At 38.8% G+C, this 23,188-nt stretch overlaps 1 protein-coding gene and 1 long non-coding RNA gene across 2 annotated transcripts in view; one reads left to right on the top strand and one right to left on the bottom strand.

Annotated features, from left to right (window-relative positions):
- Positions 1–22,257, bottom strand: part of LOC129651616 (uncharacterized) — a 51,293-nt gene extending 29,036 nt beyond the window's left edge. The window contains exon 1 of the long non-coding RNA XR_008714248.1: positions 21,659–22,257. This is a non-coding gene — a long non-coding RNA (uncharacterized LOC129651616). The remainder of the gene's footprint in view (positions 1–21,658) is intronic.
- LOC129651590 (lysozyme C-1) lies at positions 1,371–9,187 on the top strand. Its single transcript, XM_055580246.1, has 4 exons — positions 1,371–1,535; positions 4,115–4,279; positions 7,094–7,169; positions 8,636–9,187. Exons 1-4 carry the CDS (start codon positions 1,400–1,402, stop codon positions 8,700–8,702), a joined length of 444 nt encoding a protein of 147 aa, XP_055436221.1. The 5' UTR covers positions 1,371–1,399; the 3' UTR covers positions 8,703–9,187.
- Positions 22,258–23,188: the final 931 nt, after the last annotated feature.

Raw genomic sequence — 23,188 nt, forward strand, 5'->3', positions numbered from 1 at the left:
CAACCATCTCATCCTCTGTTATCCCCTTTTCCTCCTGCCCTCAATCTTTCCCAACTTCAGGGTCTTTTCCAATGAGTCAACTCTTCGCATGAGGTGGCCAAAGTATTGCAATTTCAGCTTCAACATCAGTCCTTCCAATGAACACCCAGGACTGATCTCCTTTAGGATGGACTGGTTGGACCTCCTTGCAGTCCAAGGGACTCGCAAGAGTCTTCTACAACACCACAATTCAAAAGCATCAATTCTTCAGCACTTAGCTTTCTTTATAGTCCAACTCTCACATCCATACATCACTACTGGAAAAACCATAGCCTTGACTAGACAGACTTGTGTAGACAAAGTAATGTCTCTGCTTTTTAATATGCTATCTAGGTTAGTCATAACTTTCCTTCTAAGGAGTAAACATCTTTTAATTTCATGGCTGCAATCACCATCTGCAGTGATTTTGGAGCCCCCAAAAATGAAGTCAGCCATTGTTTCCACTGTTTCCCCATCTATTTGCCATGAAGTGATGGGACCGGATGCCATGATCTTCATTTTCTGAATGTTGAGCTTTAAGCCAACTTTTTCACTCTCCTCTTTCACTTTCATCAAGAGGTTCTTTAGTTCTTCTTCACTTTCTGCCATAAGGGTGGTGTCATCTGCATATCTGAGGTTACTGATATTTCTCCCGGCAATCTTGATTGCAGCTTGTTACAGGTTTTACTATGAAGTTCTCTTGCTTTACAATGACCCTTTATGTTCTAATGTGGAAATGTGAAGTAAGGCTTTGTTAGAAAGGAGTTAGGAATGTTGTTCACATGAGGCTTACTGATCATAGTAAAACATTGATTTATAAATTAAGAATTTACAATAGACACCAAAAGAGTGAGTATAGGAATCTGTGATCAACATGGTGCTGGGCTATTTACCAATCAGAACAACAGGAGTGTGTCACGTTCTTTGTGAAAAGTGTATATAAAATAATTTTAAGTGAAAAAGATAAAGACAATATGCAAAACACCTTAATGTAAATGAATGTTAATCCAAATGCGAGCTCATTTCCAGTTGAGTAAAATGTTCATTCAGGTTTTTTTCTTTATACTTGTTCAACTTCATAATAAAATAAGAGGAAGTTCCTCTTTTGGCAATAACGCTAACTCCAGTTCTTCCTGAGAAATGTCTTTAAGCAATGTCATTTCATTATTTTGTGCAGGTTAATTCTTACGATAACAGAATATATCTCTTCAAAGATAAGAAGAAAAACTTTACAAGTGTGTGGTCCAAAAAGCTCTTTTTGTTTTCCACATGTCTCAGAGGGTGGAGCCACCAAACCAGTAAGATAAGAGGGAGTGAAAAGATGTTAAATAGCAAGTCTGGCTCACCCTGGTCAGTCTGGACATTTGACTTCTCAGTCAACATGAAGGCTTTCATTATTCTGGGATTTCTCTTCCTTTCTGTTGCTGTCCAGGGCAAGGTCTTTGAGAGATGTGAGCTTGCCAGAACCCTGAAGAAACTTGGACTGGACGGCTATAAGGGAGTCAGCCTGGCGAACTGTAAGTTAACTCTTCTTTCTCCTTCCAAACAGTTAACCAGGTGTGGAACTAACAGAGGATGAATAATAAGCAAGGGACTTTGAGTGAATGGGCTTTTTCTTTGTTGGAGGGCTTGTACACTTACCATGGTTAAAAACATCAACTCGCTTCTTTAGAATCAGATGTACCAGGTGAAGGATTGAAGAATGGGAGAGTCAAATTCTATATCATTCTAAACGTAAGATTAGAAACTATAAAACTCCTAGAGAAGAACGTAGGCAAAACCCTCTCCGACATACATCACAGCAGGATCCTCTATGACCCACCTCCCAGAATATTGGAAATAAAAGCAAAAATAAACAAATGGGACCTAATTAAACTTAAAAGCTTCTGCACAACAAAGGAAACTATTAGCAAGGTGAAAAGACAGCCTTCAGAATGGGAGAAAATAATAGCAAATGAAGCAACTGACAAACAACTAATCTCAAAAATATAAAAGCAACTCCTGCAGCTCAATTCCAGAAAAATAAATGACCCAATCAAAAAATGGGCCAAAGAACTAAATAGACATTTCTCCAAAGAAGACATACAGATGGCTAGCAAACACATGAAAAGATGCTCAACATCACTCATTATCAGAGAAATGCAAATCAAAACCACTATGAAGTACCATTTCACGCCAGTCAGAATGGCTGTGATCCAAAAGTCTACAAGTAATAAATGCTGGAGAGGGTGTGGAGAAAAGGGAACCCTCTTACACTGTTGGTGGGAATGCAAACTAGTACAGCCACTATGGAGAACAGTGTGGAGATTTCTTAAAAAACTGGAAATAGAACTGCCTTATGATCCAGCAATCCCACTGCTGGGCATACACACAGAGGAAACCAGAATTGAAAGAGACACGTGTACCCCAGTGTTCATCGCAGCACTGTTTATAATAGCCAGGACATGGAAGCAACCTAGATATCCCTCAGCAGATGAATGGATAAGAAAGCTGTGGTACATATACACAATGGAGTATTACTCAGCCATTAAAAAGAATACATTTGAATCAGTTCTAATGAGGTGGATGAAACTGGAGCCTATTATTACAGAGTGAGGTAAGCCAGAAAGAAAAACACCAATACAGTATATTAACACATATATATGGAATTTAGAAAGATGGCAACAATAACCCTGTATATGAGACAGCAAAAGAGACACTGATGTATAGAACAGTCTTTTGGACTCTGTGGGAGAGGGAGAGGGTGGGAAGATTTGGGAGAATGGCATTGAAACATGTAAAATATCATGTATGAAACGAGTTGCCAGTCCAGGTTCGATGCACGATACTGGATGCTTGGGGCTGGTGCACTGGGACGACCCAGAGGGATGGTATGGGGAGGGAGGAGGGAGGAGGGTTCAGGATGGGGAACACATGTATACCTGTGGCGGATTCATTTTGATATTTGGCAAAACCAATACAATATTGTAAAGTTTAAAAATAAAATAAAATAAAATAAAATAATAAAAATAAAAAAAAACAAAAACAAAATAAACATTCCAGGTCCCCCTATACTCCTCTAGGGCCACTAAATTTGCCAGCTGGCACTTGTAGGCTGATTATAAAATGTTTCAACACCTGGGATATCTCTTTCAAGCCCTTGGTGTCTGACTCTAGCCATTTCCAGTTTGGAACTTTGGTTCTGCAAGCCTGAGTAAGGCATTATTTTTCTCATTTTTATACTCCTACCAAGATGTTGGGCGTTTAACAACAATGTTTTTTCAAAAAATTACATTGAATTCATAAAACAAGAACAAGGACAGTAGGAACCTATTTCCCTTCAGTCAATATCCATATATGGATTTCTGAAATGCAACAAGAAATGACATTTTATTATTTTCACTCAAGTTGATTAATTTGCATTTTCTTCCTCAGAATTCAAGATGTGCATTAAGTAAAAATTACTCTGTATTCTAGTCCATATTTTTCAAGGTCACCACTGTATTTTTCAAATTGAACTCAGACATTTCCCCTCTATAACTATTTTTGAAAGAATGAGCAAATGACTAGATGGATAGATGGATGATATAGTCTTTCCTAGTTTATGATTCTTGTTGTTCAGATTCTAATTTGATACCCAAATCCACCTTTCAGTTCAGTTCAGTCGCTCAGTCATGTCCGACTCTTTGCGACCCCATGAATCACAGCATGCCAGGCCTCCCTGTCCAACTCCTGGAGTTCACCCAGACTCACGTCCATCGAGTCGGTGATGCCATCCAGCCATCTCATCCTCTGTCGTCCCCTTCTCCTCCTGCCCCCCAATCCCTCCGAGCATCAGAGTCTTTTCCAATGAGTCAACACTTTGCATGAGGTGGCCAAAGTACTGGAGTTTCAGCTTTAGCATCATTCCTTCCAAAGAAATGCCAGGACTGATCTCCTTTCTCTTAAGGATGCTTTAACATGAAAGTGTTAAAATATTTTGCAAGGAAAATATTTCTTTATATTAATACTTATAAAAGTCATTAATAAAATATTATTATTTAAAAGAATTGATTTGTCTATAAAGTATAAATCGTGTCCTGTTGTTGTTTTTCAACTAAAAATACATTTTTTTCAGGGTTGTGTTTGACCAAATGGGAAAGCAGTTATAACACAAAAGCTACAAACTACAATCCTAGCAGTGAAAGCACTGATTATGGGATATTTCAGATCAACAGCAAATGGTGGTGTAATGATGGCAAAACCCCTAACGCAGTTGACGGCTGTCATGTATCCTGCAGCGGTAAGACAAGATGATGTTGAGTGATGGCTCAGCCCCCATCTGGTTATACTTGTAAGAACAGAGATTCAGTACAAATGAAACTGTCTTGAGGAGTTCATCAGGGACCTAGGAAAGCTCCATATTAATTTCTAGAAGCTCTCTATTATCCTCCTCCTGATTTCTTAAGTAAGAAATTAAAGAGCTGGTATGATAAAAGGTTACTTGTTTGCTAACATCAAGAGTATCTGTAATGACCTATGATTTTATTATAACTAGACTTGTTGATGCTCTGTAGAAAACAATACCATTTCTCTTTCTTATCTTGTTTGGGGAGATTTAGGGATAATTTGGTTGTGAGGTCTTTTTTTTTTTTTTTTAAATCTATTCTCCTTTATTGGAAAACAAAGAATTATTAGTTAAACAAAGAGGAGGAATACATGTGATCATTTTAAAAAATTATTTTTACTTTTAATGATGAAATGTTTTAAAAAATAGTAAATTAGAAACATTAATAGACATCAATATGTTCATTATGTACTTTAACAGTTTTTAATATTTTTTAATATTTACTTCTTTTATGTATATAAATTATATGTGAAAGTGAAATTTGCTCAGTCATGTCCAACTCTTAGTGATCCCATGGACTCTACAGTCCATGCAATTCTCCAGGCCAGAATACTGGAGAGGGTGACCTTTCCCTTCTCCAGGGGATCTTCCCAACAAATTATATATATGGGTTTTTTTTTCTTGCTTAGCAATTTAAAGAAAATTAGAAACATTATGATACTTCATTTCTAAATTCTTTAGCTTGCATCTCCATAAGATACAGTTCCTATATAAATATTGTCATTTGGAGAAGTTAATTTACAGATCTGTTTAATTGCAGTGAGAAAAATATTCTATTGAGTTCCTTTTAAAATAGAGATATGGAATCTTTAGTGCATAAAATATTGGAGAACAATTACAAAATTTATGTTGTTACATTTTTAAATATTAAAATTCTTAATGAGAAGATCAGTCTAAGAATATTCTTTTGTATCCAGTTAATTTTCTTTAAAAATATTTTGTATTATGCAATAATATGTGGTCATTGTGTAAATATTCTTACTACTCTGAGATGTATGACCACCAGCAACTTTTGGTACCCACAGTTTCTTTCAGAATATACATCACTCACGGACATGAATGTAAAGCTAAATTACATATATCTGTACTCAGATATGAACATGTAAGCAATGTGTTTCAACAAAATAGAAATTGTACTAAACTTACTACTTTACAATATGCTCTTTATTGTACAAAATTATTTTTATCAACAAATACCAATCTTTATTATATTTCAAGATGAATAAATTCCACTAATAAGATTTTCTATAATTTATCAATCCAAATCACACTGTTAAGCACTCAAGCTGTATTTTCCCCTTTTATTAATTGCTATGGAACATCTGGTACACACATCTTGGGTACATCTCTTATTACTTCTTTAGGATAAACTTCCAGTAACAAAGTTGGTAAGCGAAAAACTGCTAGACTGGTTTCTGCATGTCTGCTTGTTTTATTTTGATTTTATAATCCCTAGTAAAAGAGAACATTCTATCACATTAGTTAATAATTCCCAAAGCTTCCATTGACTTTGGCAAATGAAAAACAGAATGCTTCTTTTCATGTCAAATAGGATGGAAAAGAATTTTCCCATGGTATTCACAGACACATGGACTTTTTTTTTTTTTTCACATTAATATAGTCTATTTATTATTGACAAAGTTACAAAAGTAATTCAGGGAAAATGGCTTTTTAACAATAGTGTTGGAAAAATTAGACATCTATTTGAGTAAAATAGAACATCAGCCTATTCCTCATCTTATATAAAATTAACTCAAAATGGATCATGCACATGTGGATAAACTGTTAAACTATGAAACTTCTAGAAAAAGAAAAGATAAAAAATATGTGATTTCAACTAAGCAGAGAGTTCTTCTATATAACCTCAAAGTATGGTCCTTTGAACTTTTTAAAAAATAATAAACAGGATGCTACCAAATTCTTAATCTAATGCTATGCAAGTAATTCTAGCCAGAGAATAAAAAAGGCAAGCTGCAGACTGGAAAACATATTTTCAAATCATAATTGACAAAGTACTTGTATTCAGAATATATAGAGAACTTCAAAAGGTTCAACAGTAAGAACAAATTCAATTAGAAAATAAGAAAAAGTTTCCATAGACCTCCTGCCAAAGACCAGTTCAGTTCAGTTCAGTCACTCAGTCATGTCCAACTCTTTGTGACCCCATGAACCACAGCACGCCAGGCCTCCCTGTCCATCACCAACTCCCAGAGTTTACCCAGACTCATGTCCATTGAGTTGGTAATGCCATCCAACCATCTCATCCTCTGTTGTACCCTTCTCCTACCCTCAATCTTTCCCAGCATCTGGGTCTTTTCAAATGAGTCAGCTCTTCCCAATAGGTGGCCAAAGTATTGGAGTTTCAGCTTCAACGTCAGTCCTTTCAATGAATATTCAGGACTGATCTCCTTTAGAATGGACTGGTTGGATCTCCTTGCAGTCCAAGGGACTCTCAAGAGTCTTTTACAACACCACAGTTCAAAAGCATCAATTCTTCGGCACTCAGCTTTCTTTATAGTGCAACTCTCACATCCATACATGACTGCTGGAAAAACTGTAGCATTGACTAGAGAGACCTTGACACATGGACTCTTAAAACATACTTTTAATTGTTCTTTCCTCAGCCTAAGAGAATAAAGCTGGCCAAACCTAAACTTAAAAAGAAATTTCTATGAATGTTGTTTTCATTTTTCATCATCTCCTTTTCAGAATTAATGGAAAATGACATCGCGAAAGCTGTAGCATGTGCAAAGCAGATTGTCAGTGAGCAAGGCATAACAGCATGGTATGTTGTTCTTGTTTGTGTGTGTGTGTTTTTTTTTCTCCTTCCAGTTCTATTGAGATGTAATTGACATGCGGCACTGTAGAAGTTTAAGACAAACAGCAGAATGATTTGACTTACATATATCATGAAATTATTATCACAATAACTTTGGTCAACATCCATTATATCATATGGATACAAATTAAAGAATTAGGAGAAAAAAATTTATGGGTGATGAAAAGTCTTAGGCTTTACTCTGTTAGCAATTTTCATATATAACAATAGCCATGATAATTGCATTTATCACGCTGTACATTTGATTCCTAGTATTTATCTTATACCTAGAACGTTGCAGTATCTTTAACTGCCTTCATTCACTTTCCCACCCCTCACTTCACCCACTACAACCTCCACTGGTAACCATAAGTTCAGTTCAGTTGCTCAGTCATTTCAGACTCTTTGTAACCCCATGGATTGCAGCACGCCAGGCTTCCCTATCCCTCACCAACTCCGGGAGCTTGCTCAAACTCAAGTCCATCTAGTCCGTGATGCCATCCAACCATTTCATCCTCTGTCGTCCCCTTCTCCTAATCTGACCTCTTTTACTGTGAGTTGTTCCTATATTTGTTTGTTTGTTTTAAATATAATTGACCTACAACACTATGTAAGTTCCTGTTACAGAGCATGGTTTGTGTTAAGCATTAAAAAGGAGAACTGGGGACTTCCCTGGTGGTCCTTTGATAAGACTTCGTGCTTCTAATGCAGAGGATGTTGGACAGGGAACCACATGCCATTAGGTGCTGCTAAAAAAAGGTGGGACTCAGTAAGAATTGGGGTTTTTTTTGCAGCACTCCAGGGCATGTGGGATTCTAGCCTCCCACCCCACCATCAGGAATCAAAATCACTCCCTCAGCATTGGAAGGTCCAGGGGTCCTTAATGCTGGACCACCAGGGAAGTCTCAGGTAGAGCTGTTTTACCCTACTCTTCTGAGAGAAGGGAGAGAATATTCTCAAAGACAAAAGTATGCTACTGACAACTGAAAATCACAGCTTTAGATTTATGCTAAACAATGTGTTACATAGAAACAATCTACTTTAACTGATTCAGAATCTAATTCTTTTACTCCTCAATTTACTTTAGGGGATTCTAGAGTTTTTACGATTCTACAAATAATACCAATTTCTTGTCATATCTTGAAATAATTTTTGGAATTAAGTAAATGTGGAATGCACTCTTCAGTTGTGTTGTGAACAACACAGGACTCACCATTTGTGTTCAGCATTCTGTGCTCTAGTGAAGGCTGGTAGAGATGTGAAGCCCTTGGTATACATATCTCCAGTTAACAAATAACAATACTTGGATTTTTCTATAGCTTGTATTTCATGTACTGATGAACTATTTTGTTCTCCCAAAGGATTTGAAGTATGCACATTACAAGGAAGCTATGTTTTAGCCTAATTACAATTTGTTTCATCCTTCTCTACAGGGTGGCATGGAAAAGTCACTGTCGAGACCATGACGTCAGCAGTTATGTTGAGGGTTGCACGCTGTAACTGTGGAGTTATCGTTCTTCAGCTCATTTTGTCTCTTTTTCATGTTAAGGAAGTAATAGTTGAATGAAAGCTTATACCACCATTCCTTCAAGCAAACAATGGTTTTACAGAAGCAGGAGCATATGGTCTTCTAAGAAGCTTAATGTTTATCTAATGTGTTAATTGTTTGGCACTAGGCCTATAATATTTTTCAGTTTGCTAGTAAAACTAATGCTGGTGAATATTTGCCTAAACTCTTAATTATCTAATATAGCTCCAGTACATTCAGTTCTTAACTAAAGCAAGATCATTTATGCATCTTGTTGATCATGAAGGAATATAAAGAGGGATTAGATGAACTGTTGCTTTTTCTTAATTTCATTAGCATTATGACAAATTCAGAGACAGATGAGTCTGCAACTATTGAAATAATTGCTGGTTAACCACAGATATGAAATGACGCATGCTGTAAAAATACATTTTCATTAAAAACTTTGCAATTCAAACCTTGTCTTTGTTTGTTTAGAGCCATTTAGTGTCTCTGAAGAAATATCTATGTGTATATTTTGAACAAAAAAAAGGGCTTCCCTGGTGGCTTAGAGGGTAAAGTGTCTGCCTGCAATGCGTGAGACCCGGGTTCAATCCCTGGGTTGAGAAGATCCCCTGAAGAAGGAAATGGCAACCCACTCCAGTACTCTTGCCTGGAAAATCCCATGGACAGAGGAGCCTAGTAGATTACAGTCCATGGGGTCACAAAGAGTCGGACACAACTGAGCGACTTCACTTTCCTTTCCTTTCCTTTTGAAAAAAATGACATTTAGCATTTCCAACATCCTCATCTATGCCCAGAGAGATATGCTGGAGAAAAACCATAAGCATGGTGAAAGATCTTACTTAACTTTTAAAATTTTTTTGGCTAAGCTGCACAGCTTGTGGGATCTTAGTTCTCCATCTAGGGACTGAACCTCTGCCCTCAACAGTGAAAGCAGGGAGTCCTAACCACCAGACTACCAGGGAATTCCCCTCAGTTTAAATTCATAACCACAAATCTCAAATGGGCCCTCAAGACTACCTGGTCATATTAGTCACTTCTCGGCATTGGTGTCCCCACTCTTCAAAATGTCTGTCGTTATCTACTTCTCCTCTCATTTCAAAGTCCACGCACACATGCCAACCACTGGTCTTCCACGCTCTCAGATCTCAGTAGATGACCTGGACTCACATTACACTGGCAGAACAGAAGCAACCTCATAAAAATTCTCCCCTCCTCGCCACTGTAACCGAGCTCATGTCTTTCTCTGGGTCCATCCTCCCTTCTTTCCCCTTTATCACTAGGATAAAGAGCCTATGCTTTTGCCAATTGCAGTGTCTCAACAGGTAGTCTTCATCACAGCCCTCTCACTACCCCAATTTAGGCTAAGTTTTTCCTGCATTCTGAGTTTTTCCTCTTCACTGGATCATCTCCATTACTGTATTAACTGCCCTGGTAACATTCCAGAGATCTTGGTGTACTCTACATAATCCTCGAAGTAAAATATTATTCTCTGCTCCCTTTAACAGCAACACATCTGGGATGAGATATCTATTTTCATCTGCTTCATGTCCTCACCTCCTTTTGCCTTTCAACTCTTCTTAACATGACTGCTACCTCACTTAGGAGAAATCTGCTTCAACCTGACTACATCCATGATGTCTTGGGGCCAATTCTAGTGATCAGCTGTTTTCTGTTCATCTTACTTAATCTCTCAGCAGCATTTGACAGAGTGAGCCACTTCCTACTTCTAGAAAAATTTTTTCTTCCTCAGCTTCTCCTCCTTAACATCCTGACTCAATGATGGCTCCTCCTCAACTCTTCATGGCTGGCTGATCTCTGCTGTTTGATTTTTAACTGTGGCATTGCCCCAGGACTCAAGCCTATAAAAGCATTGGATAGACCTATTTTACTTATTCATTTATTTGTTTCTTCTTGTGGAAGTGTAACTTTCAAAAGAATAGAGTGTTTCCCACTTTTTCAGGAGATTGAAATATCTCAACCTTTCCCAAAATTTGCGAGCACAGGACAGCCTTTTAAGTTTTTGAACAGTTTGAGAACACACTGCCAATACAGTGCCCAGTTGCTCTGGAATCCATCAGTGTGTAATTCCTGCTGCTGCTGCTGCTAAGTCGCTTCAGTCGTGTCCGACTCTATGCCACCCATAGACAGCAGCCCACCAGGCTCCGCCGTCCCTGGGATTCTCCAGGCAAGAACACTGGAGTGGGTTGCCATTTCCTTCTCCAATGCATGAAAGAGAAAAGTGAAAGTGAAATCGCTCAGTCATGTCCGACTCTTCGTGACCCCATGGACTGCAGCCTACCAGGCTCCTCCGTCCATGGGATTTTCCAGGCAAGAGTACCGGAGTGGGTCGCCATTGCCTTCTCTGGTGTAATTCCTACAGAACCTCAAAACATCATCCAAATCAGGAGGTAAACACTGACAAATTAGGATCACCTAATCATCAGATTCTATGCATTGCATCAATTGTCCCATAAGTCCTTTTTAATTACAAAGTCTAATTCAGAATTGTGTTATATTTAGTTGTTATGTTTCCCAGTTTCTAAATTTAGATCACCTCACATTTTCCCTGACATTTATGACTTTAACCCTTTTGAAGATCTCAAGTAGCTATGGTATAAAATAGCCTAAGTTTTTTTTTTTTTTTATGTATATTCTCTGGAATAGGTTAGGTTATGCATCTTTGCAGTGGAATCTTAACCAATGGACCTCCAGGAAAGGCCCTGAAAGTGAGATTTTTTTAATGAAATATAGTTGGATTTTGCTTTTTTATTCAGTCTGACTTTTCATTTCAGTGTCAAGTCATCCTAAGTGCTTTTTCTTTTGATTTTCAATACTTGCACTCTTCTTCTGCTATTTGCTCTTAGCCCACTTTTTCCATAAAATTTGATTATAGCTACTTTAAATAGCTTGTTGTTGTTCAGTCAATCAGTTGTGTCTGACTCTTTGCAACCCCATGGACTGCAGCACATCAGGCTTCTCTGTCCTCCACTAGCTCCTGGAGTTTGCTTAATCTCATTTCCATTGAGTCAGTGATGCCATTCAACATCTCATCTTCTGTCTCCCCCTTCTCCTCCTGCCCTCAATCTTTCCCAGCATGAAGATCTTTTCCAGTGGCTTTTCATATGGCTTTTTCCCAGCATCAGGATCTTTTCCAATGGCTCTTCATATCAGGTTTCCAAAGTATTGGAGCTTCAGCTTCAGCATCAGTCCTTCCAAGGAATATTCAGGGTTAATATCCTTTAGGATTAACTGGTTTGATCTCCTTGCTGTCCAAGGGACTTTCAAGAGGACTCTCCAGCACCACAGTTTGAAAACATGAATTCTTTGATGCTCAGCCTTCTTTATGGTCCAATTCTCACAGCCATGCATGACTACTGGAAAAACCATAGCTTTGACTATACGAACCTTTTTTAAAAATCATTTAAAATTTTGTTGTTGCTGTTGTTCAGTCACTAAGTCATATCCTACTCTTTGGGACCCCATGGACTGCAGCACACCAGGCTCCACTGTCCTTTACTAACTCCTGGAATTTGCTCAAATTCATGTACATTGAGTTGGTGATGCCATCTAACCATCTCATCCACTGCCTTCCCCTTCTCCTTTTGCTTTACAGCATGATGGTCTTCTCAATGAGTCATTCTTTATATCAAGTAGCCAAAGTATTGGAACTTCATCAGTCTTTCCAATGAATGTTCAGGATTGATTTCCTTTAAAAATGACTGGTTTGATCTCCTTGCAGTCCAAGGAACTCTCTTTTTTTCTAGTATTAGATATAATGGTCATCTGAATTAAATTCACCCAATCTTGTCCATTTTAGTTCACTGATTTCTAAAATGTCAATGTTTTCTCTTGCCATCCTCTGCTTGGCCATGTTGACTTTATCTTGATTCATGGACCTAACATTCCAGGTTCTTATGCAATGTTGTTCTTTACAGCATTGGAGTTTACTTTCACCACTAGGCACATCTGCAACTGACTATTTTTTTTCTACTTTGGCCCAGCCACTTCATTCTTTTTGGAACTATTTCTCTGCTCTTCCCCAGTAGCATACTAGACATCTACTGACCTGGGGGACTCATCTTGTGTCATATCTTTTTGCCTTTTCATACTGTTCATGGGTTTCTTGAGGCAAGAATAATGCAGTGGTTTGCCATTCCCTTTTCCAATGGACCATGTTTTGCCAGAACTCTCCACCATGACCCATCCCTCTTGGGTGGTCCTGAAAAGCATGGCTCATATCTTTATTGAGTCATGCAAGACTGTGATCCATGTAATCATTTGTTTAGCTTTCTGTGATTGTGGTTTTAGTTCTGGAGGATGTGAGATTATTCTTCTTACTTCTGTCTACCCTCTGATGGATGAGGGTAAGAGGCTTGTGCAAGCTTCCTGATGGGAGTGACTGGCTGTGGGGAAAACTGGATCTTGCTTTGGTGGGCTCAGACAGTAAAGAATCTACCTGTGATGCAGGAGATCTGGGTTCAATCCCTGGAGAAGGGAATGGTTACCCACTCCAGTTATTCTTGCCTGGAAAATCCCATGGACAGAGGAGCCTGGTGGCCTACAGTCCTTGGGGTCACAAAGAGTCAGACACAGCTGAGTGACTAACACTTTTGGTGGGCAGGGCCATGCTTAGTAAATCTTTAATCCAATCATCTGCTGATGGGTGGGTCTGTTCTCACTCTCCATTAGTTGTGGCCTGAGGTAACTCTTTGAGAAGAGCTGACTCATTGGAAAAGACCCTGATGCTGGGAAAGATTGAAGGTAGGAGGAGAAGGGGATGACAGAGGATGAAATGGTTGGATGGCAATACCAATGCTATGAACATGAGTTTGAGTAAGCTCCGGGAGTTGGTGATGGACAGGGAAGCCTGGTGGGGTCACAAAGAGTCAGACACGACTGAGTGACTGAACTGAAGCAACTCAGTCCTGGAGTGTACAAGCTCTATGGTGGGGCTACTGTTGTTGTTCAGTAACTAAGTCGTCTCTGACTTTTTGTGACCCCATGGACTGCAGCATCACAGGCTCCTCTGTCTTCCACTAGCCCCTGGGGTTTGCTCAAACTCAAACATGTCCATTGAGCTAGTGATGCCATCCAACTATTTCATTCTCTTACCCCTTCTCTTCCTGCCCTCAATCTTTCCCAGCATCAGGGTCTATCCCAGTGAATCAGCTCTTTGTATCAAGTAGCCAAAGAATTGGAGCTTCAACTGCAGCGTCAGTCCTTCCAATGAATATTCAAGGTTGATTTCCTTTAGGATTGACTGATTTGATCTCCTTGCTGTTCAAGGGACTCTCAAGAGCATTCTCCAGCACCACAGTTGGAAAACATCACTTCTTTGATGTTCAGCCTTCTTTATGGTCCAACTCTCACAGCCATACATGACTACTAGAAAAACCATCATTTTGACTATATAGAACTTTGTCAGCAAAGTCATGTCTCTGTTTTTTAATATGTCGTCTAGGTTGCTCATAGCTTTCTTTCCAAGGAGCAAGCATCTTTTAATTTCAAGGCTGCACTCACCATCCACAGTGATTTTGGAGCCCAAGAAAATAAAATCTCTCACTGCTTCAACTTTTTTCCTATTCTTTTTGCCATGAAGTGATGGGACCAGATGCCATGATCTTAGTGTTTTGGGAATGTTGAGCTTTAACCCAGCTTTTTCACTCCCCTCTTTCACCTTCACCAAGAGGCTCTTTAGTTCGTCTTTGGTTTCTACCATTAGAAGTGGTAATGGCAGTGGCATCATCTGCATATCTGAGGAGGGCTACTGGCTATCTCCACAAAGGACTGGTCCCAGCACATGCCTCCCAGGACTGCTGCTGCCTGGGCTCTTGTCCCCATGGCAGGCCACTTCCAACCCCTGCCTCTGTAGGAGAAAATCTTTTCATCCGTGTCAGACTGGCTTCTGCTCAGGATTTCGAAGCTGCTATATTTCTGAGTCATTCTCTGCTCTGCTCCTCTCCATTCATTCTAAAAACTGTTCAGGAGGTCAAAAGTCCATTACTGGTCTTAGGTGATAATCAAAGCACTGACAGGCCTGTATTCCATTCTAAAGGCTCAGGGACAATCCAGTTTCTTGTCTTTTTCAGTTTCTGGAGGCCATCTGGTCTTCCTAAAGCTGAGATGCCTGCAGCAGCAACTTCTTCCAGCCTCTACTTAGTTAGGTTTATCAAACCTCTACCAAACTTTTCAAAGAGCCAGATTTTTATTTGTTGATTTTCTCTATTGTTTTTCTGTTTTCAATTTCACTGATTGCTGCTTTAATTTGTATTATTTCTTTTCCTCTGCTTTAAGCTTGAGTTGTTCTTCTTTTAGGTTCCAAGTTAGAAGTTCAGGGTTTTTTTTTTTTTTTTTTTTTTTCACAGTTTATTCTCTACTAATATATGTCTTTAATGCTATACATTTCTCTGTAAGCACTGTTTTTACTGCATCCCATACATTTGGATGAGCTTATTTTTATTTTCATTTAGTATAAACAAATTTTTCATTTCTCTTGAGACTTTTTTTGGACCCAGTGTTATTTAGAAGTGTGGTGCTTCATCTTTATTTTTAAAATATTTTTTCTGTGTATAAAATACTAGGTTGACTGTTTTTGCCTTTCAGTACTTTAAAAATGTTACTCCAATGACTTCATTGTTTTTATTGTTTCTGACAAGAATTCTGATCTCACTCTTTCTCTATATGTAACTAGTCTTTGTTTTCTGGATCCTTAAAAAGCAGAAACAGCTTAATTGAGATAAAATTATTTTCATAACCCATTAGTAGTCACTTCTCATTTCTCCCCAGTGCTCATAGCACTAGCCAGCCACTAATCTCCTTTCTGTCTCTACAGGATTGCCTAACTAGACAACTCATGCATATAGTGTGTGGTCTTCTATAATTGTCATTTTTCACTTAGCATCATGTTTTCAAAATTTATCCATGTCATAACATGTATCAGTACTTCATTTCTTTTTATGGTGAAATAATATTCAGATATATGTATCCTGTTAAATGTATGTACCACATTTTATTTATGTGCTTATTAGTTGATGGGCATTTGAATTGTTTTCATTTTTAGCTGTTATGAATAATGCTGCTATGAACATTTGTTTACAAGATCTGCATGAACACGTGTTTTCATTTCTTTTGAAATGAAACCTAGGAGTTGAAGTGCTGGATCATAAGGTAACTATGTGCTTAACATTTTGAAGAACTGCTAGACAATTTTCCAAATGACTGCACCATTTACATTCCTGCCAGGAGTGTATGATATTTCTATTTCTTTGCATCCTAACCAATATGTGTTATTATCTGTATTTATGAATCTAGCCAGTACCACACTGTCTTGATTACCATTGTTGTGTAGTAAGTTTTGAAACTGGGGAGTGCGAATCCTACTTTATTCTTTTCCAAGATTTTTTTTGCTACTCTGGGTCCCTTGAATTCGATATGAATTTTAGGATCAGCTTGTCAGTTTCTACAAAGAAGTTACTGGGATTCTAATAAGGATTTTGTTGAATCTATAGATCAGTTTGGAGAATACTGCTATCCTAACAATGGTAAGTCTGCTGGTCCTTGAACATGTAATTTTTCCCAATTATTTAACTTCTCTCAACAATGGCTAGTGGTTTTCAGTGTGTATGTTTTGCACTTTTTTGGTTAAATTTATTCCTGAGTATCTTATTCTTTTTTATAAAGAATAAATAATCTTATTTTTTAATAAGAATAAATAATAATTACATTTGTAAAAGGAATTATTTTCTTAGTTTCATCTTTGGATGGTTCATTAAAAGTGCACAGACATGCAACTGACTTTTATAACTTGATCCTGTATCCTGCAACCTTGCTGAACTTGTTTATTAGGTTTTTTTTTTTTTTTTTTTAACAGATTCTTTAGGATATTCTATCAGGTTGGCCAAAAAATTCAGGTTTTTCCATAACGTTTTATGGAAAAATCCAAATGACATTTTTGGCCAACCCAATACATACAAGATCATGTCTACCATGAATAAAGATGGTTTTACTTCTTTCCAATCTGGATGACTCTTATCCTTTTTGTAACTAATTGGTTTGGCTAGGGCCTTCAGTACAATGTTGAAAAGAAGTGGTAAACAAAGAAGGGCTTCTTTGTTTTGTTCCTGATCTTAGGGGGCAGGTATCCAGTTTAACAAAATTAACTATACAGGTTTTTTTTTATAGACATCCTGTATCAGACTGAAAATGTTGCCTTCTGTTCTTAGTTTGTTGAGCAGTTCCATCAGGAAATGGTGCAGGATTTTTTTCAATGTTTTTTTCTGTATCTACTGAGATGATAATATAATTTTTGTTTTTTATCTGGTTGATGGAATGTATTGCATTGTATTCAGGTGTTAAGCCAATTAGTATTTCTGGGATAAAATCCACTAGATCATGGTGCATAATTTGCTTTATGTGTTGCTATTCAATTAGGTATTATTTTTTGACGAGCTTTACACCCATCTTCATACGAAATACTGATCTGTAGTTTTCTGTTTTTGTGATGTCTTTAATTTTGGTATGAGGGTAATATTTGCCTCCTAAAATGGATTGAGTACTGTTTCTTATTCTGATTTTGGTAGTTTGTGAAGAATCGGTATTCATTCTTCTTTTATCCATTCACATTTAATGTTATTATTGATAGTTAGATTTACATCTGCAATTTTATTATTTTTTACATGTTTCATGTTTTTTTGTTCCACTATTCTTCCTTTACTGCATTTTTTCATTAAACAAGTTTTTCTAATGTAGCACTTTAATTGAATGATTTTTCACTATTTTTAGGGTTTTTTAGTAGTTGCTCTAGTTTTTACCATCTTTATCTTAACTTATCAAAATCAGCTTCAGATTTTTACCACCAAAAAATAAAACTATTCTTCTTGGCATTCAGTAGGAGGGGCTTTCCTGATGGCTCAAATGGTGAAGAATCTGCCCGCAATTTAGAAGACCCAGATTCAGTCCCTGAGTTGGGAAGATCCCCTGTTGATGGGAATGGCAACCCACTCCAGTATTCTTGCCTGGAGAATTCCATGGATAGAGGAGTCTGGCAGGGAACAGTCATGTGGTCACAGAGAGTCAAATACGACTGAGTGACTAACAACACAACAGCTTTATTAGTCTGTATTTTGATTAGTAGAAAGGGTAATTCACTATCTTTTAAAAACAATTTTATATTATTTACAATTTTGCAACAACTGTGTTCTTTTTATAGTCACACAAAAAATAAAAATAAAATACACAAATAAATAAATAAAAAGAAAAACAACGTTAAGGTTCAAGTAACCTGCAACACAAACAGGAAAAAATTTAAGGATAAAAGATATACTTTCATGCCCAGCTTATTTTCTTTTTCCCAAAATGACAGAGTGTCCAGATCATTTGTGAACCCCTGTAATTACATATTTCTCACTGGTCTTTTTTGTTATATCAGCTTTTAAGTGTCAAAATAATTATATTCAAAGGTTTTCAATGAAAGGTAAGAGAAGATAGTAGTTTTAAATTCAGTAAAGTTCAACAAAGGTAAAGTTTTTTTCTGTGTAACTGACAAAATTATTAATTATAAGTAAATCATATTCTTAAAATGTACATCAGATCAGATCAGTCGCTCAGTCGTGTCCGACTCTTTGCGACCCCATGAATCGCAGCACGCCGGGCCTCCCTGTCCATCACCAACTCCTGGACTTCACTGAGACTCACGTCCATCGAGTCAGTGATGCCATCCAGCCATCTCATCCTCTGTCGTCCCCTTCTCCTCTTGCCCCCAATCCCTCCCAGCATCAGTCTTTTTCAATGAGTCAACTCTTCGCATGAGGTGGCCAAAGTACTGGAGTTTCAGCTTTAGCATCAGTCCTTCCAAAGAAATCCCAGGGCTGATCTCCTTTAGAATGGACTGGTTGGATCTCCTTGCAGTCCAAGGGACTCTCAAGAGTCTTCTCCAACATCACAGTTCAAAAGCATCAATTCTTCGGCGCTCAGCCTTCTTCACAGTCCAACTCTCACATCCATACATGACCACAGGAAAAACCATAGCCTTGACTAGACGAACCTTTGTTGGCAAAGTAATGTCTCTGCTTTTGAATATGCTATCTAGGTTGGTCATAACTTTCCTTCCAAGGAGTAAGCGTCTTTTATTTCATGGCTGCAGTCACCATCTGCAGTGATTTTGGAGCCCAGAAAAATAAAGTCTGACACTGTTTCCACTGTTTCCCCATCTATTTCCCATGAAGTGATGGGACCGAATGCCATGATCTTCGTTTTCTGAATGTTGAGCTTTAAGCCAACTTTTTCACTCTCCACTTTCACTTTCATCAAGAGGCTTTTCAGTTCCTCTTCACTTTCTGCCATAAGGGTGGTGTCATCGGCATATCTGAGGTTATTGATATTTCTCCTGGCAATCTTGATTTCAGCTTGTGTTTCTTCCAGTCCAGCGTTTCTCGTGATGTACTCTGCATATAAGTTAAATAAACGGTGACAATACACAGCCTTGACGAACTCCTTTTCCTATTTGGAACCAGTCTGTTGTTCCATGTCCAGTTCTAACTGTTGCTTCCTGACCTGCATACAAATTTCTCAAGAGGCAGATCAGGTGGTCTGGTATTCCCATCTCTTTCAGAATTTTCCACAGTTTATTGTGATCCACACAGTCGAAGGCTTTGGCATAGTCAATAAAGCAGAAATAGATGTTTTTCTGGTACTCTCTTGCTTTTTCCATGATCCAACGGATGTTGGCAATTTGATCTCTGGTTCCTCTGCCTTTTCTAAAACCAGCTTGAACATCAGTTCAAGTTCACGGTTCACATATTGCTGAAGCCTGGCTTGGAGAATTTTAAGCATTACTTTACTAGCGTGTGAGATGAGTGCAATTGTGTGGTAGTTTGAGCATTCTTTGGCATTGCCTTTCTTTGGGATTGGAATGAAAACTGACCTTTTCCAGTCCTGTGGCCACTGCTGAGTTTTCCAAATTTGCTGGCATATTGAGTGCAGCACTTTCACAGCATCGTCTTTCAGGATTTGGAATAGCTCAACTGGAATTCTATCACCTCCACTAGCTTTGTTCATAGTGATGCTTTCTAAGGCCCACTTGACTTCACATTCTAGGATGTCTGGCTCTAGGTGAGTGATCACACCATCGTGATTATCTGGGTTGTGAAGCTCTTTTTTGTACAGTTCTTCTGTGTATTCTTGCCATCTCTTCTTAATATCTTCTGCTTCTGTTAGGTCCATACCATTTCTGTCCTTTATCGAGCCCATCGTTGCATGAAATGTTCCTTTGGTATCTCTGATTTTCTTGAAGAGATCTCTAGTCTTTCCCATTCTGTTGTTTTCCTCTATTTCTTTGCATTGATCGCTGAAGAAGGCTTTCTTATCTCTTCTTGCTATTCTTTGGAACTCTGCATTCAGATGTTGATATCTTTCCTCTTCTCCTTTGTTTTTCACTTCTCTTCTTTTCACAGCTATTTGTAAGGCCTCCCCAGACACCCATTTTATTTTTTTTGCTTTTCTTTTCCATGGGGATGGTCTTGATCCCTTTCTCCTGTACAATGTCACGAACCTCATTCCATAGTTCATCAGGCACTCTATCTATCAGATCTAGGCCCTTAAATCTATTTCTCACTTCCACTGTATAATCATAAGGGATTTGATTTAGGTCATACCTGAATGGTCTAGTGATTTTCCCTACTTTCTTCAATTTGAGTCTGAATTTGGCAATAAGGAGTTCATGGGTGAGCCACAGTCAGCTCCTGGTCTTGTTTTTGCTGACTGTATAGAGCTTCTCCATCTTTGGCTGCAAAGAATATAATCAATCTGATTTCGGTGTTGACCATCTGGTGATGTCCATGTATAGAGTCTTCTCTTGTGTTGTTGGAAGACGGTGTTTGTTATGACCAGTGCATTTTCTTGGCAAAACTCTATTAGTCTTTGCCCTGCTTCATTCCGTATTCCAAGGCCAAATTTGCCTGTTACTCCAGTTGTTTCTTGACTTCCTACTTTTGCATTCCAGTCCCCTAGAATGAAAAGGACATCTTTTTTGGGTGTTAGTTCTAAAAGGTCTTGTAGGTCTTCATAGAACCGTTCAACTTCAGCTTCTTCAGCGTTACTGGTTGGGGCATAGACTTGGATTACTGTGATATTGAATGGTTTGCCTTGGAAATGAACAGAGATCATTCTGTCGTTTTTGAGATTGCATCCAAGTACTGCATTTCAGACTCTTTTGCTGACCATGATGGCCACTCCATTCCTTCTGAGGGATTCCTGCCCGCAGTAGTAGATATAATGGTCATCTGAGTTAAATTCACCCATTCCAGTCCATTTCAGTTCGCTGATTCCTAGAATGTCGACATTCACTCTTGCCATCTCTTGTTTGACCACTTCCAGTTTGCCTTGATTCATGGACCTGACATTCCAGGTTCCTATGCAATATTGCTCTTTACAGCATCGGACCTTGCTTCTATCACCAGTCACATCCACAGCTGGGTATTGTTTTTGCTTTGGCTCCATCCCTTTATTCTTTCTGGAGTTATTTCTCCACTGATCTCCAGTAGCATATTGGGCACCTACTGACCTGGGGAGTTTCTCTTTCAGTATCTTATCATTTTGCCTTTTCATACTGTTCATGGGGTTCTCAAGGCAAGAATACTGAAGAGGTTTGCCATTTCCTTCTCCAGTGGACCACATTCTGTCAGATCTCTCCACCATGACCCGCCCATCTTGGGTTGCCCCACGGGCATGGATTAGTTTCAACGAGTTAGACAAGGCTGTGGTCCTAGTGTGATTAGATTGACTAGTTTTCTGTGAGTATGGTTTCAGTGCGTTTGCCCTCTGATGCCCTCTTGCAACACCTACCGTCTTACTTGGGTTTCTCTTACCTTGAGCGTGGGATATCTCTTCACGGCTGCTCCAGCAAAGCGCAGCCATTGCTCCTTACCTCGGACAAGGGGTATCTCCTCACCGCTGCTCTTCCTGACCTTCAAGTGGGATAGCTCCTCTAGGTCCTCCTGCGCCCGCGCAGCCATGGATCCTTAGATGTGCGGTTGGTCCTCCCGGCCACAGCCACTGCCCTGGCCTCGGGCGTGGATTGCTCCTCCCTGCGGCAGCCCCTGGCCTAGGGCGTGGGGGCGTGGGGGCGTGGGGTAGCTCCTCCCGCCTGCGGCCCCTGACCTCCGACGCGGGGTAACTCCTCTCATCACCGCCCCTGACCCTGGATGCTGGGTATCTCCTCTCGGCCGCCCCCCCTGACCTCGGACGCAGGGTAGCTCCTCTCGGCGGTTCCTGCGCCGTTGCAGTCTGGTACTCTCGGCTGCTGCCCCTGACCTCGGGCGTGGGGTAACTCCTCTTGGCTGCCGCCCTTCAGGCATGGGGTCCTCCGGGCTTCTGCCACTGACCTCGGACGTGGGGTGGCTCCTCTCGCCTGCGCTTAGCGCGCTGGTCGCAGCCGCCTTAAAACATTCTTATTTTGAAATAATTATAAATTCATAGAAGTTACAAACAATGTACAGAAGAATCCTATGCACGCTCCCTCCAGCCTCTTCCACTGTTAACATTTTGCACAACTGTAGTACAGTACCAAAGTAAAAAACTGACATTGATATAATCTAGAAGGCTTATTTAAATTCACCACTCATACACGTACTTATTTGTGGGTGTGTGTATGTGTGTGTGTGTGGCTTTATGGTGCTTTATCACATGTGGAGTCTTGGATAATTACAATCAAGATACTTGATCATACACATCAGCCCAAGACTTCTCTCTTCCACTACTTTATAGTCATAACTCTCTACTCCCTCCCATCCCTAACCCCTATAACTGTTTCTCTATTCTCAGTCTCTTTTATTGTTATTTCATGAATGTTAAATAAGTGGAATCTTCCAGTGTGTATCCTTTTGAAATCTGTTTTTTTTAAATTCAGTATAATTTTCTTGATGTCCCTCCAGGATGTTGCATGGTTTAATAGTTTGTTTCTTTATTATCACTGGGTAGTCAACCATGGTTTGGACACACCAGTTTGTTAAACCATTCGTTTGTTCAAGGAAATTTGGATAGTTCACAGTTATTGGCTATTTAAGAATAAAGTTGCTATGAATATACTTACATAGAATTTCTCATGAGGAAAGAAGACATTTCTCTGGGGTAAATACCCAAGAGTGGATTGCTGGGTTGTATAATAAGTCCATTTTAATTTTTGCATGATTTGCCAGGCTATTTTCAAACTTAATAGAGAAATCTAAATACTCGTCTGAAAAAAAAAAAAAACTAAAATGGAAAAATTTCCATCACTTTTTAAACAAGATTATGCTTCATGATGTGTTTAAAAAATAATTTCTCAGTGATGAATGCCCAACTGTTATGTAAATTAAGAAAGGATATTTTAATCTGCCTTATGTAGGAAGGGAAATATTTGTTCATAATGTGAAAAGGAGAGTGAGATCAAGCCAAAGTTCTAATTGAATTGACCATG

The sequence above is a fragment of the Bubalus kerabau genome, chromosome 1 (assembly GCF_029407905.1).
Source record: "Bubalus kerabau isolate K-KA32 ecotype Philippines breed swamp buffalo chromosome 1, PCC_UOA_SB_1v2, whole genome shotgun sequence".
In the NCBI taxonomy this organism is placed as follows: domain Eukaryota; kingdom Metazoa; phylum Chordata; class Mammalia; order Artiodactyla; family Bovidae; genus Bubalus; species Bubalus kerabau.

Bases quoted from the DNA above. Each gene is read 5' to 3' on its own strand.
- LOC129651590 (XM_055580246.1), top strand. From the start codon at position 1,400: ATGAAGGCTTTCATTATTCTGGGATTTCTCTTCCTTTCTGTTGCTGTC. The intron at 1,536-4,114 runs GTAAGTTAACTC...CATTTTTTTCAG, and splicing joins GGGAGTCAGCCTGGCGAACT to GGTTGTGTTTGACCAAATGG. The intron at 7,170-8,635 runs GTATGTTGTTCT...CCTTCTCTACAG, and splicing joins GAGCAAGGCATAACAGCATG to GGTGGCATGGAAAAGTCACT.